This window comes from Mytilus edulis, chromosome 12 (assembly GCF_963676685.1).
Source record: "Mytilus edulis chromosome 12, xbMytEdul2.2, whole genome shotgun sequence".
Lineage (NCBI taxonomy): Eukaryota > Metazoa > Mollusca > Bivalvia > Mytilida > Mytilidae > Mytilus > Mytilus edulis.
This window is the reverse complement of record NC_092355.1, coordinates 38,671,074-38,687,874: the sequence shown is the minus strand read 5'-3', so window position 1 is coordinate 38,687,874 and position 16,801 is coordinate 38,671,074. Positions and strand designations below refer to the sequence as shown.

General features: G+C 31.5%; 1 protein-coding gene across 1 annotated transcript in view; it reads right to left on the bottom strand.

Moving 5' to 3' along the window:
- The window catches only part of LOC139498409 (gamma-tubulin complex component 5-like), a 44,508-nt gene extending 28,839 nt beyond the window's left edge, over positions 1 to 15,669 (bottom strand). Inside the window, exons 1-7 of the mRNA XM_071286790.1 lie at positions 15,557 to 15,669; positions 12,583 to 12,689; positions 11,442 to 11,553; positions 10,912 to 11,011; positions 10,059 to 10,138; positions 8,656 to 8,945; positions 5,972 to 6,061 (exon numbers count right to left, since the gene is read on the bottom strand). Of these exons, the coding sequence (XP_071142891.1) occupies positions 5,972 to 6,061; positions 8,656 to 8,945; positions 10,059 to 10,138; positions 10,912 to 11,011; positions 11,442 to 11,553; positions 12,583 to 12,689; positions 15,557 to 15,625 (848 nt within the window). The 5' untranslated portion in view covers positions 15,626 to 15,669. The remainder of the gene's footprint in view (positions 1 to 5,971; positions 6,062 to 8,655; positions 8,946 to 10,058; positions 10,139 to 10,911; positions 11,012 to 11,441; positions 11,554 to 12,582; positions 12,690 to 15,556) is intronic.
- Positions 15,670 to 16,801: the final 1,132 nt, after the last annotated feature.

Below are 16,801 nucleotides of genomic sequence, written 5' to 3'. Positions count from 1 at the left end.
AAATAAAACAATCTCTTCAGGGCACAGTTACAAAGACTGACCTTACTAATGCTATGGTTAATTTGGTACAACAAAAGGACTTAAAAACTTTAGTTAGTAACATTGTCCAGAAATTATTAGCTCATTTTGAAGAGAAGATCACCAGTAAGTTTGAGTGTAAAATAAGGGAGGCAACTGGAAAACTTGATGATAAGTTAGATACATTGATGATTGAGAATGAGGATCTGAGGGAAAGAATCAGGGCAAAAGATAGAGTTATTGAAAACTTAGTGGAAAAGGTTGGTGACAATAATAACAGATCTATTGATGCATTGAAGTTAGCCAATTATAATGAACAATACAGTCGAAAACATAATATAAGAATGCTAAACTTTCCTGAAAAAAGGGGTGAGAATTTGAGAAAAGCATTTATTGAAACTTTAAAGAGTGACTGTAAAGTAGATATTGAGCCCAGTGATGTACTAGCCATCCACAGAATACCTGGGAAAGATGGTTATCAGAAGCCTGTCATAGTTAAGGTAAAGAATACTGAAACTAAAATACGGATAATGCGACAAAAAAGATCCCTGAAAAATGAAGTGAAATTGCATGATGACATATCACAACGCAATCTTGGACTAATGGCAAGACTTAAAAACACTGAAAAATTTGAAAATGTATGGTTTTATAACTGTAATGTGTATGCCAAAACTGAAACTAGTAGCAGAATAAGATTTGATCTATTTGACAATGTAGAAGAAAAAATGAAAAAGAAATTAAAAGATGGAAATTAATTAGTTTTCATATAAGTCTGTTACACTTGTTAATATTTTTTGGAAAATGTAGTTTTTTTCAGTATAAATAGATAGATATAAATGTGAAAGATAAATACTGAAGTGTGTCATGTCAACTCCAAATTACAAAATCCTGGATACATATATAGTAAATAGTATAAGAGATTTTTTTATTATTTTTTTTATTAATATAAATTATACTGTCACTATAGAGTATAGGGGAAATAACTCTAACATTTATTATGAAATTAATATAATCTTATCTCCCCTTAAAACATCTATTCCTTTGCTAGATTTATTCATAACTATATAATGCCATACTGTAAATTAGTTTATACATTCAATGATGAATGAAGAAAATAATATGCGACATCTTATGTTTGTATGTGTGTATGTTTGTGTATGTCTTATGTGTTACAATTGTATATTTGTACTTATGAACTTGCTTATATGTTTTATAAATCATCCCTTCAGATATAATCATGGATAATAATGTAACGATATTATCAATGAATGTGAGGGGTCTTTTTTCAAACTCCAAAAAGAGGGCAGATGTTTTTGATTGGGCTAGGAGTAAAAATACTTCCATAGTGTGTTTTCAGGAAACTCATAGCAATAAAGACATTGAAAAATACTGGGAGGATGAATGGGGAAATAAGTGCTTTTTCAGTCATAAAGACAGTAAAAGTGCAGGTGTCTCTGTTATGTTTAAAAAGGGTCTGGATTTTGTTGTGCATAATTCTATTATTGATGATAATGGTCGTTACATTATTTTAGATATAACAATTTTTTCACAAAGATTAAGTCTTGCATGTTTGTATGGTTATAATACAGATGAACCTTCATTCTTTGACACAATAATGCAGAATATTTTAATCTTTAAAAACACCAGTGTTTTACTATGTGGTGACTGGAATGTTGTATTAGATAAATTTATGGATACATATAATATCAAACATAATAGAAACCCTAACTCCCGTAAAAAAATTGATGAAATCATTGATGTTTTTGAACTACTTGATCCTTGGCGTACATGCTATCCAGAAGATAGGAAATATACCTGGCGTCAGTCCTCACCAATAAAACAAAGTCGCCTTGATTATTTTTTAATTTCAGAAGACCTTTTTTCACTTATGAAGAATACCATTATCATTCCTGGTTATAGAACAGACCATTCGGCAATTCTTTTCACCTTCTCAGCTTGTTTAGAGAAACGGGGCAAAAGTTATTGGAAATTTAACTCTCAGTTACTTAGAGATGCAGATTATATAAAAATGGTTAAATCATGTATTAATGATACTATTTTGGAATACCATCTGTCAGGTGATATGGAAAATCTTCTTTCTGTTGAGTTGTCATGTAATGATCAAACATTTTTTGAAATATTAAAAATGAAGATTAGATCCTTGTCAATAAATTACAGCATTAATAAATCCAGAGAGGAAAAAAATGTCACTCTCAAACTTGAAAATGATATTTTAAATTTTGAAAGTATTATGAATCATTCTCCAAATGATGAGGTTCAAAAATCTTTATTTGAAAAAAAACTTGAACTAGAAAATTGTAGACAAAAGAAAGTTGAAGGCTTGCTGCTTAGATCCCGAGCTAACTGGCATGAGAATGGTGAAAAGTGTACAAATTATTTTTGTAAATTAGAAAAGAAAAATTTTATTAAGAAAACCATAACAGAACTTATTGATGATAAAGGTCAGCATATTTCAGAGCAATCAAAAATTCTGATGGAACAACAAAATTTTTATAAAAATTTGTACTCGAGCAAAAAATTAGATTGCAATGATACATCATTTTTTAATCATAACATTAAGCTTACAGAAGAACAAAGTGATCTTTGTGAAGGAAATTTAACTTTTAAAGAATGTGCTGAATCTTTAAAATTTATGACAAATGGTAAAAGTCCTGGTTCTGATGGGTATTCTGTAGATTTTTATAAATTTTTTTGGAAAGATATTGGCCCTTTTGTCTTTCGATCTCTTCACTTTGGATATGCTGGGGGTAAATTTTCTGATTTTCAGTATCAAAGTATAATAACTTGCATTCCTAAAGAGGGAAAAGACAGACAGTATATTAGTAACTGGCGTCCTATTAGTCTTTTGAATACTGATATGAAAATAGCTTCTGCTGTTATAGCTAATAGACTTAAACCCGTTTTACCATTTATCATAAGTGACACACAAAAAGGTTTTATTAAAGACAGATTTATGGGTGAGAACACACGCCTTTTATATGATTTGATGCACTATCTTGAGGAAAATAATAAGACAGGTCTTTTATTACTTGTTGATTTTGAAAAGGCATTTGATTCCTTGGAATGGTTATTTTTAAAAAATACTTTGAAAAGCTTTAATTTTGGGCCTTCTTTATGTAGATGGTTTGAAACTTTATACTCAGGGGCATCAAGTTGTGTTATAAATAATGGACACATGTCTAAGTTTTTTCATTTAGAAAGAGGTTGCAGACAAGGAGATCCTCTTTCTCCCTATTTATTTATAATTGGGGTTGAATTATTATCTTTGAAATTAAAAGGTAATCCTGACATAAGGGGAATTACTATCAATGATGATGAATCACTTTTAAGCATGTACGCAGATGACACATTCCTTATGTTAGATGGAAGGGAAATATCGTTGAGGGAAACACTTTCATGTTTTGAATCTTTTTATAAAATTTCAGGTTTGAAAATAAATGCTTCAAAGACAAAAGCACTATGGGTTGGAAGTAAAAAATATTCTGATCTTATTTTATGTCCAGACTTAAAACTTCATTGGTCACATTCAAATTTTAAACTTTTGGGGATTGAATTTTCTTTAGATTTAAGCTGTATCACAGAAATTAATTTTGCTAAGAAAATTAAAGAGGTCTCTGCAATTTTGAAGAGCTGGCAACATCGAAAACTCACATTATTAGGAAAAATTACAGTAATTAAATCACTTGCTCTTTCAAAGTTGGTCCATTTATTGACTGCATTACCAAACCTATCACACTTCAGGTTAACAGAGCTCACTTCATTATTTTATGATTTCATATGGAATGGAAAACCAGACAGAATTAAGCGAAACACACTTGTTGGTAATATTTCACAAGGTGGACTTAATATGGTACATCTTCATTCATTTAATATCTATTTGAAAATTAGTTGGATAAAAAGACTGCTGGCAAACCCTAGCGGTGGCTGGCAGCAGTTGTTACTGGCAGACCTTATGAAGTATGGGGGTGAAAGGGTTTTAAATCTTCAGAAAGAAAAGCTGATTGAGATTGCTAAAAGATGTAAAAATTCTTTCTGGAAGGATGTTTTACTATGCTTTTCCGCTGCAAAACCTATTACTGAGATTTCTGTCAGTGACATCTTATCCTTAGATATTTTGAACTTTTCTTCTTTGGATGATTTCCCATATTACATTCAATGGGAAAAGGGGGGTGTGCAGTCAGTAAGTGACCTTGTTAATCGTGAAAATATGATTTTTTATAAATTTGAGCAATTTCAAGAAAAAGTACAAACCAACAATTTTATTAAATATTATGGTTTGATATCAAAAATCCCTAACGCTATGAAAAAATGCCTTAAAGATAACTGTCTAAATCAAGATTTAGATAAGTCTAACACTGGTGATACTTTCTTAAAAAAAATCAGGTGTAATGTGAAAGCCAAATTTGTATATAAAAACTTAGTAGATGAAGTTATTCAACTACCAACAATTAAATTTTTGAAATGGGCAGAGCTGTTAGTTATTGATACTACAGAATGGTCAGAGTATTTCATGATAACAAAAAAGTCTTGTAGAGATGCTTATTTAAGAACCTTTCAATATAAATTTTTGCATAGAATTATAGCAACGAATACCTTTTTGTACAAAATCAAATTAAAAGATACCAAGTTATGCACTTTTTGTAAACTTGGAGAAGAAACCATTGAACACCTGTTTTTTGAATGCCCAATAACTTTTCAATTGTGGCAGTCTTTTTTCAATATTGTGAAACTTTTTTTTGTAAATTTTGATCTCAACAAAGAGAATGTGTTTCTGGGTTGCAAACATGAAAGTTTATTATTGAATCTGCTAATCATAATTACAAAGAATTATATATATAAATGTAAATTAAATGAAACAAAACCAAATATGATCGAGTTAAAGAATAAAATAAAGAAATACCAATTTCTTGAAAATCATATTGCAAAGAAAAATGATAAAGTCCAAGTCTGTGAAAAATTTTGGTCTCCTTTACATGTAATATTTAACTAAGTGTTGTTTTCATATTATCTATGTTTAGTTTAGAGAAAAGAAATAATTTATAAATTATGAGCAAATTTATTTCTTTAAAAAAATTGTATTAAAAAGTAAGTCATGATACATATTGTAACAAAACAGATGAGTGAAAGTATTAGTGTTGTATGTGAGTAAGTCAGAGAGAGAGAGAGGAGAGAAAAATCAAATACAATTAATATGTAACCTAAAGAAGAAAAAAAAAAAAAAGAAAAAAAAAAAAAAAAAATATGAAATTAAATAGACCTAGAATAATTCAACAACACATGTTTGCTTCATCTATTTATATCTATATTTATGTTTACATCGCTTATATGGTCATCGGATGACTAAAGAGGTCAACTCGATAAATAATTAGATGGCGTCTAGACTCAAATACACACAAAACGAAGCTACGTATTTTCATGCCTGTGCCTTGTTTATTGTTTTATTTAGACTTTTAGTAGTTTGAAAAAATGTTTTACATTGGGGCTATTCCAGAAAAAAATGTATGGAGGGGTTGAGAGGCAGTTTTTGTTAGCACCCACCACCCAGACAATTGTAATTGAGAATTATAGTGCATTATAGTGTGAAAAGTTGCTCTGATACCCATTTCCCATGTATTATTAATATAATGTGCCTTCCCCCCTCCCCCCCCCCCCCCCCCATACATTTTTTTCTGTAACATTGCTAAATGTATAGATACATCTAGTGATCTACCAACAATATCTTTTCTGCTATAAATTAACAACACAATTGATGTACATACCCGTAGCCAGGGGGGTTCGGACGAACCCCCCCCCCCCCCCTTGAAATAAAATAAGCACTGTTAAAGTCAACGTTTTTTTCAAATTGTGAATGATAAAGTCGAGTCATGAGTCCAAAAAACCTCCCCATGGAAATTCCTGGTTACGGGCCTGATGTATATGTATCAGTATTTACCATAAGACTTCTCTAATCAGCATGGTTTCTGTGATCAACACATGGCCTGGCTCACCATACAGGGGATTACTGGCTTGTTTGTATGCTTCCCTGAAAATACAAACACAAAAAATTGACATCTTATGTATTGGTACAACTTGATGGTTGGGACCACTATTCAGTCAAACAAAATTATATTACTACGGCTAACCTGGAATTGTCATTTCTACTTGGCAATGATAGGAGTTGGCATTTGGCAATGATAGGAGTTGGCATTTGGCAATGATAGGAGTTGGCATTTGGCAATGAGAGGAGTTGGCATTTGGCAATGAGAGGAGTTGGCATTTGGCAATGAGAGGAGTTGGCATTTGTACATTTAAAACTTTTATAGTTTGATATGAGTTTTGCATATTGCTGAGGGTTGTACATACAGTGAGTTATAGTTATACCACACCTTCTTATTTATACAGTTGGAAAAAACTTCTAATTAATTCCAATAGTCCTTTTGAAGTACACACTCCATTTTGTTTCTTGTAAGCCATGAAGTTAATAATACACAACTATTGAAAAATAAGTTAAAATATGCAAGTATTTTGTTTTTAAATTTGAATTTTAGTGCACTACCAAAAGAATTTGTGTATATATTTTAATTATTCTTATATTTCTACAAAATTACATATTTTGCAAAAGACAATTAAAAAGAAATAAAGTTGCCTTTAAATTCTAAAGGAATAGGTCCAGTAAGACCCAATGTTGGCCTCAAAATATAGCAGTTTTACAAAGTTGTTAAAATGTAAACTTTTAGATATTTATTGGAAAGAAGAATGCTTCTGCTACATAAATATGGGCTCTTTTTGACAATACAATGCACCAGAGTTGGGGTAATTGTAATTGTAATCGTTAATCAGCTGTAATTGATTACAATTGTTCAAGTAATCATTGTAATCATTAATCAGCCAAAAATCTGATTACATGTAATTTAATTTAATCAATTACTTTTCAAAATGCCCTGTAATCCTGATTACATTTTGATTACATTCTGATTACAATGAAAAAAATCTTGAACCGTGTTTATGGTCAATAAATGAACCTTTTTGTTATTCTTACTTAATAGATATTTAACAAGTTAAGATAGTTTAGTTTACTTTATCAATCATGTTAATTGATTTGTATACTTCAGTAAAAAGTAAACTGTTACAATATTAAAAAGTCATCAATAGCCTAAGAAGGCCTTAGTAAAAAATATTATAAAATATGTACATATATATATTTGATAAAAAAAACTTGTTATATTTAAGCAAAATTATAACATTTTTTCTGTAACCCTGAATTATAATCTTTTGTTAATATTGTGATTATTGTAAACTTTGACATTTAGGAAACCAATTAAGGTTTGTTTTTATTGCAATTTCTAATTAAGTATAGCTGTAGAAAAATATATATGATAAAAAATTAATCAGACATGTGAAAACTACTCTAATTAGCACAAACTAAATTAAAAGTTGGACAAATATCTTGTTTAAAATAAGCAAATTTTTGTATGTACTTAGACTGGACATATAAAATGCATTGACTTATAGTACTTGTATTTTGTTTACAATTTGTTTAAACAATTCTATTAAATTTTTACATAATTTTTGTCAGGTAACTTTATTTCATCCATATATTAACTTCCAAAATCTGCACATTGAAATACATATAAAGTCTGGAAATGGTCAGAAGACTAACAGTTCCAAACTCTTTATAAAGACTTTAAGCCATATTCAATTGAAGTCAAAATAATTCAAAGATCAATTATAATAAAGTGTAATGCGTGACATAATGTTCATGTATGTCTGTAGTGAACTTTTGTGGTTTATTAAATAGATGAAGTTGGAAGTTATCATTTTAAAATGTATATAAAAAAATCCTTTCTAAAAATACTATAGTTATTTTAAACGTTAATTCATTCACATCATTCAAAATATTTTTTTTTTTTAATTCATTGTAATCAGATGTAATCATGATTACTTTGCCAATGTAATCATTAATTTAATCAGACACTTTCAGAAATGATGTAATCATTAATTTAATTTAATCGTACAAATGACAAAGTAATTGTAATTTAATCAATTACATTGAAAGTAATCGGACCCATCTCTGCAATGCACATATATCGGGTACTGGCACCTTTAAGTCATGCTAAATTACAGAAATCTTCACAATTCTAGCATTTTAGTTAAATTTTAGACGGTTTTCGTGTAAAACGAAAGTGGCCGCATTTGTTTTCATCCTTAATATTGAAATGTAAGTTGTATTTTATGATAATACATAACATATATAAAGGTTGAGGATGAACACGGGTGCGGCCACTTCCATTTTTGACAAAAAACATCTGAAAAGTGACATTTTTCGGCATATTTGATAGATTTTTCATATTTGAGCTTGAACTGGATCGTTTTTAATGACTAAATGAGTTAAAATCTTTCAAGTGAAATAGACACTTAAGTGTTTAAGAAGTGGTCAAAATCTTTCGTCAGATGAACCTGAAATTTGAGGCCAAAATCGGTCCTTACAGGACCTACTCCTTTAAGTATGTTTCCTAAACTAATTCGGATTCCCAATACAAAAAACACAAATTCTTACAGCGAGATACAATATTTGATCTAAAAAATAGATTTCATTCAAATATCAATTTAGTCTTTTCCCATTTCAAGAAAACTAACCAATCACGTGTCAGATTACAGGAGTCATGACCTTCTGACCCCTCCTCAGTACAGCCATGACCCCGCCAATACTGTACAACCAGATTTTTCTGTAACCAAGAAAGTCCAGTATCTGATGGTTGTACATCATCTATCTCATAAAATGTTGTGCTGTCTGCTGCTGCTATAGTTGACAAGGTCACATTTTGTTGAGTCACATGACTTGAAAAATCTCCAGAATCTTGATCTTTTGTGGTCTTTTTGTCTTCATCTTCATCATCTTCTGTTAAAGTTTCTTCTTCTGAATCTGACTAAAAAATAATAGGAATTATACGATTTCTCTTTATAAAAAAGTTATGATTTTAAAGAATTCCTGTTGTCTTGGTAATATTTTATTAATCTATAATATCTGCTTGGAGCTTTGAGATGAATGTGTCCCTGTCTGAATGTTTTTGAGAATACACAAGAACTCCTCACAAATTGACTCCAAGACAATCAGTAAATGAATTTTCAAATGATTTTCAAACAATACTTCATAGTTTTAACTCAACTATAAGTATTCAATTACAACATGTACAAGAAAGTTAATGAGAAATGGCAGTATAGCATGTTAAAATGAAGCTTGATATCAAATGTTAGGGTGTTACAAATGGTATTTCATGAAAATAAATGTGATAAAAATTTAATGTTAGAATATATACAAGTATTCATTTAAAAGGAAGTTTATGATCCATGAATGAAAAGATACATCAAACTTTTTATCGGACCACAAATGAATTATCACGTTGTGATTGGTTAAATGCTGTCACATGGTGACCCCCTATGAAACAGTATGGGGTTAGTTAGTTTCATATGGGGTTCATGACGCGTAAATGGCGACGTCATCTATTAATGTTGTTGTGTTTCATTGTTTATTTTTCAACAAAACGCAGCAGAAAAAGTCCAGCGTCTGATAAATTCGTTATACGGTTAACTACTGACCCCCTATGGATCCATAGAGGGTGAATAAAATTCATAGGGGACTCAGCCTCCGGCTTCACCCCCTATGGATTTTACTAACCCTCTATGGATCTGTATGGGGTCAGTAGCGAACCATATAACTTATAATAGCATGTTCACTTGAAGACTGAAAGCCAAATTCAAGAAGCTCCAGTTTGTTTTTACATTTTGAAAAAGAAAAAAAAATACCCAACAATTATCATGATCACAATTATATTGTTAAATTTGCCGTTTCAGAATCTAATGCATCATGGGTAATAATTTCAAAAGTGTACACCAAAACGTCCTGATTGGTTAAAAATGTCATAAACAATGGAAATTTGACCAATGACGTGACGTTATTTTCATTTTGGGGTACGAACAATGAAATTACCCATGATGGCTTTAGACTCTGAAACAGCCAATTGTTTAGGCCTTTAACATACCTCTAAGTCATCATACACCTGCAATGGTCTGTATTCACCATCCAGTAGAAATGCTGTCCAATCAAAATCATCCTCTGGTTCTAATTACAAAACAAATAGATTTTATAATAATGCTAAAATATAAAACAATTTTGTTTTTAAAATTGGTCCTAAATAATATTACATGATATATACACTGTATGTATAATCAAGTGAAAAAAATGCATAGAATTACTAATCCGATCCAGGAAAAAAACGATAGTGTAACAATAAAATTTGAAAAAATCAAATAGACAACTTTCAAATTCTTGACCAACTGATTGTTGGATGATGTCATCTACGCCGATTGACCTTGGGTCAACTGGTGTAACTAATTAATAAAAAAAACCAACTTGATTGGTGTATCATGCTGTATAAACAATGATAAACCTTAAAAAAAACTTGCATTCTGTTGTTTTTTTCCATATAAATATAACCAGCTATTTAATTGATTATTATAACCAACAAACAATATAAGTATTTCGCATAATTTAATAACTGATGAACTATCTTGAAAAAACAAATTTGTTCATTTTGATAATACTACGTAATTCATGTAACAATGCATCTGGAAAAATTTATAAATAAGGCATGCAAGCTGCCTACCTTTCAAAACATACATGCAGGATGTCAAGTACAAGAGGACCTACAGTACCTCTTTTACATGTCATAAGTGTTTTAACCCTAAATTAAAAGTTTGGAATAAGTGTATATTTTTTATCTTTTAAATGCCATTTATAAATTATTTTCACCCCATTTTATATTAAAATATACTATTTTCATAGATGGTCATCCCTGTGAATCGGGAAATTTTGCAGGTCTTTACTGGACATACCTTCTGTTTGTAGAACTAAGCCATCCCCATCATAACTACAATGTGTAGGCGATTCAGCAAGATGTAGCAGTAAACTCAGTAAGCCATAGTGGGTATCTGTCTGAAAATTGTCAAATATTTCACAGTATTACTAGATAGACATGCAATTCATTTTATATTTACAATGTTCACTGCTTGTCATAAAAATAGTTAATACAAATTATGTATTCATTGTTGTTTTTTTTTGGTGCAAAGGAAAAAAAGGAATGCGAAAACATTATTTTTTCGATCATTGTTAAATGAATATTGGTTTTCTATTTTATTTCCTATACCCTTTTATGACCCTTTTCACATTCACAGGTCTCATACAGCCATGTTACGTTAACAAATATATATACTGTCATTCCTGTTTCATAATTGAGGTTACAACTCTGGAAAATCAAAGCAGAGTTAAAATCATCTTGTGCATTTCTCATGTTTCTGGACCCTGGATTCCCTTCTTAAATTAAAAAAAATCTTTTATGATATTTTAAACTACATTAACAATATACCTTTCCTTCTTTTTTGCCTTCAAACACTGGAGTTTCTAAAAATTCATCTGTTAATGTTTTAAGTGTGTTCGCTTTTCTTTGTTCAGAATGAATAGTACACTTGTCTATAACACTGAAAAAAAACCAGTCGACTAACTGTAACAATATTAATGTACAAAGAGTATGTATGATATTTTATATCCGTTGAATATTAGACGCTATGTTGAAAGAGTTTTCTGGATGTAGATCCCAGTTTGTTTGTGGTTATACTTTAAGATGGACAATAATGCTTAAGACACTAAACAAATTTTGATACTCTGTGCTTGACAAGATGGATGTTATATTGAGCCATTGCATTCCATATTGCACTTTTCCATTGACGTGTCCCCAAAAAAGGACTTCTGAATTCGGAGGTATAGAAGCGGGACTTTGAGTTAAAACCTTGAAATGTTTAGATTTTATGCGACAATCACTTAAGTCAAGAACGATATTCTTGGAATATAAATAATGTGTTCCTAAAATTAAAGGATGCGATGTTTGCACTAAAATATATACATGGATCCAGTGCTTTCCTTGAGGCACAGAAGTCTTAACCTTAGCAGTTCCATAAATTTGCACTGTTTGATTATTCGCTAAAGTATATATATATATATATCTCCCCTACATTATCAAAAGAAAATATTGACAAATAATAAATGTATATATAATCTCTTAGAGGAGGTGGTGTCACAAAGTTATTTAGTACTCATTAAAGCATTTCTAGAATTTTAATGTCGCTTATGAATATATATAATTAATCTTTATGTGACATATTCAAGGTCTGTCTCATGACAATAAAACTTATTATTGTATAGCAATATAATATTTCCCACAGAACGTAACCAAAAGTTAGTGTGCAATAAATTCTAATATTGCACTAGTGCAATAAATCTTCAAAATTCATGACGTCATCAACGACAAAATCTTAGTTTAAACCAATTTTTACTTTTAAATATTATATTGCTATACAATAAAAGGGTTATTGCATGAATATTGGGGAATATTGTCCCTCGTAGAACATATATTGCACTCGCAAGCACGTGCAATATAAAATTCTACTCGGGACAATATTCCCCAATATTCATGCAATAAAACTTAGTTTTAATACTGTATATATAATTACCCTTTTAATGATTGAGTGACTTTGTGGCTGTCAACACTAAGAAATCTGTGATATTTAATATTAGAATCAGCAAACTGAAAACAGATCTTAAAATTATCTTCTTCCTCCTGAAAAAAAGATAGCAGATCAATTTATAATCATGATAATATTTATAACATAATACTACAATATTTCTATTTTAGTTTTTAAATTGGGATTTTGTAAATGAAAGAATACATATGTAGCAACATTTACAATATAAACAGTTATCTGAAATAGTGCAAACAAATAAACAGTTTTATGAAGTTCATGTTTACATGTATCTCGTATCAATATGATAGCTCCTTATACACAATGTACATGTTATAGGGGGTCTCATTTGGGGGTTCTGATCCCGGATCCCACTTACAGTTTCGTCAGATTCCCTATCCTGCTAACACTGTGTACGCAAGCAATTCTCAGTTTTTGTAATTTCCTGTGTCCCGCTAGACTTCATTTCCTGTTTTCATGGCACATTAATTTGACTTTCTTGTGTCATGCTTATAGAAAAGCGGCAATCCAATGAGACCCACCTTATACATCATGTACATGTTATACATGTATGTATTGGGATATGTTTAGGGACATCTCCAGAAAAAAAGTAAATTTTTAACTGTGCTAGTTAACCAGAAATAATGATCAAGAACAGTATACAAAAAGATATGCCACCAAACTCATAATTTATTCTGGAGTTGAGCCAATAATTAAATCTTTGCTTCTACATTAAAGCGCTTTAAATAACTAGCAAGTCCTGCAACCTGATCCTGCACCTAAACAAATTTTCTAAGTACTGTGAGCAATGGTGTACATAAGCATGATAAGAGGAAATTATTCATACAAGCGAGACAACAGTCAACATGTAACTGATAGGTGCCCAATAGTCCGAGATTACTCTGACGTCCAATGGCTGTTTTGCCAGACAAGCTTGGGCCGTGGGACGTCAGAGCTCGTCCCATACCAAAAAGTGGATATTTGCCCACCCAAAATAGATGCGCTGCTTTGTCGCTTCTGGTGCCAACCACAATAACAATCGGAAGCTCTCGGACATTTAGATTACTTGCATTGTAAATGAATGAGGTGTTAAAATATGGTCATTTGCATAAATTATCACTTGTTTTCTCGTGGTCACGTGATAATCTTTGAAAATGAAAGTCAAAATGCAGAAATCGATGGGTCTCTGTGAAAACTGTTAAAATATGGAAAAATAAAGGTTGACAAGTAGGTGAAACTTACATAAATGAAGAGATAAATGAAAAATGAACAGATTGATGCCCGATTTATATAATTCCAAGGCCCTCAATCGTCACCAGAAGCGACGAAGCAGCGCATCTATTTTGGGTGGGCAAATATCCACTTTTTGATATGGGACGAGCTCTGACGTCCCACAGCCCCAGCTTGTCTGGCAAATCAGCCGATGGACGTCAGAGTAATCTTGGACTACTCAAATGAGGGATTGTTACTAATTTGGGTAATAGTTCCCCATTTGATGGGTTATCCCCAACCTGATAAAAGAGGTGATAAAAGTATAATCATTTGCATATTTGAGTCCCGAGGTCGCGAAATCCCTCATAACTTGAAGTCCTTTTGAAAATAAACAGTCAGGGGACTTACTGAAATAAGTGATTTTTAAATCACTTATTTGAGTAGCAAATTCGAGGTTTTGTCACAAATAGGGATTTTGTAGTTTTTTCAAAATTTTAAACACATAGGTTTAAATGACATCTTTTAATTAGTAAAATTAAAAAATATGAACTTTTTGCTTCTTTTAAATAGCAAGGTTTATGCCTTTGATGCTATCAGTTACCTGAAAATTCTATTTTAGTTGAAAAAATGCTATAATAATGGCTTTACATAATGAACTGATACTTTCTTTACAGATTTTTCACAGCAGTGGGAGTATTTTTCCTGTAAAGTTCAAGGTTTCATCTTTCAGATTATGTAATAAAATTCTACTGTTCGCGATAAAAATTTCACTGTTCGGGGGTGTTGAAATTAGTGGGGGTTATTAAAAGAATGATACTTAAAGAAGTGATTTTTGGGAAGGAAATTGAGGTCTGATACTTAAACAAGTGATTTTTATGTCATTATCTTAGATTCAGTACAAGGTCATCATCACCTGAATGACCTGGTCATCCTAGACAACACAGATGTTGGTTCTGATAAGTTTAGAAACATAATTAGTCCCTGGATCATTAGTATTCTATATTTAAAGCTACACTAATATTAAATCACTTCTTTTAGTGATTAATTTGTAGTACTTAAATAGGTGATTATTAAAGAAAGACAACTCTAACTTCCAACCTTATGGAAATAATGTTACTTGAATCAGTGATTTAGAAAATGTAAGTCCCCTGACTGATAAAAGAAAAATGTCTGAATCGATGGGTCACTGTGAAATCTGTCTAAATATGAGAAAATAAAGGGTGGCAGGTAGGTGAAACTTACATAAATGAAAAATGAACAGATTGATGCCCGATTTATATAATTCCAAGGCCGCCAGTTGGCACCAGAAGCGACAAAGCAGCGCATCTAATTTTGGGTGGGCAAATATCCACTTTTTGATATGGGACGAGCTCTGACGTCCCACAGCCCCAGCTTGTCTGGCAAAACAGTCATTGGACGTCAGAGTAATCTCAGACTTGGTGCCGAAGTGACTAGAAATGGGTTCACAATTAAATTCTGACAAAACATAGTATATATTTATTCAAGTAATATGTTGTTGTTTTGAGATAGTTAAGTGGCCGAAATAAAGTGGCCAAAACATTGTTTCATTATCGTATTCAGCATAGAGTATAAATATTATATGGAATTGTTAGCAAGACACTGTCAAAAACGTGTTATGAAAAATTATGTTTGATTATCTTAGAAACAGGTCGTTGTGGCCTACAGTACTTATGATCTTATTAATGCTCTGTACACCGTCTTATGTGGTTAAATCATCTACTTTAAAACATACACTAAATCCTGTAAAAAGTGTGATTAAATTTCTAATATCAGGTTCAAAATTGTTTTTCCACCGCGCCATTCCATCGGGAGTTCTCAGCTGTCTTCATAAAAACTAAGTATATTCCGAAAGAGATATAGAAAGTTACACCAAAAATCATGTACAAAAATATAAGACAACAACGTACAAATAGGGTCTCACTAATTAGAGACAAGAAGCGTCAAAAAGCGATAAGAAGCGACAAGAGAGTCACGATAGCATGTTGCGAAAGATGGAAACCAGAACGTCTAAGAAATCTCAGTCTACAGGAAACTTACTCTCTAAAGAAATTTTAACTATACATGGCAACAATAGAAACTACACGTTAAACAGACCAAAGGCCTTAGAAACAAAAACTTTAAAATGTAAACAGGAACATTTACATTATGAAATGAAAGCTGGAAAAAATTTCGTTATGGAATTCAGCACTGGGGCCTATGAGCTTATTAAAGAAAAAATTCTGCAATTAATTAAATCTCCCGAGTTCAACCTTAGTTTTGTAGTAGTAGAACAGCACGGCGTTGAACTTTCTAACCTGAACATTGACTCCTGCTACAAAATTTTCAATCGCAAAGCAAACAATCAACCACTGAGGCAATCTTCTCAAATTTACCATGAATCTTTATCATACTACAAACAAGATGACCGTTAATGGCGGCAGGGTTGATATCTTCATCAACGACATTTTTGACAAAATCTGTGCAGAGATTCAGAATCATTATACAGAATTGAACATTTGCAACAAAACCATACACTCTCAATTAAGTATCATTAAAGACTCTTTATCCAACATCATACAGAAGGACCTAAATAGAAACCAGATGGAAGCATTAGAAACAACAGAAGATACCAGCGGACTACAACTAGCTGAAAGGGAGGATGGTGAAATATGCCCAAACTGTGAACAAAATGTCCAGACAGAAGGGATCGCTTGTGATTCTTGCAATAACTGGTTCCACTACAAATGTGTTGGCCTAACAGAGGACCACATCAACTCCTTTCATCAACTAGAATATCACTGTGACCAATGTAACGACGATCTGCTCTATGTAGGAGCCACCTTCATTCCACAAACTGATGATAACAATCAAGAGTTACCAATTAATACCTCCAGTTCTGAACCTGCTATAAGCTCTCACGAAACACAGGATCATACTACTGACATATGTATGGACTCGCCAGCTCAGAAATCATCCCTGGAATTTCCCACAGACACTT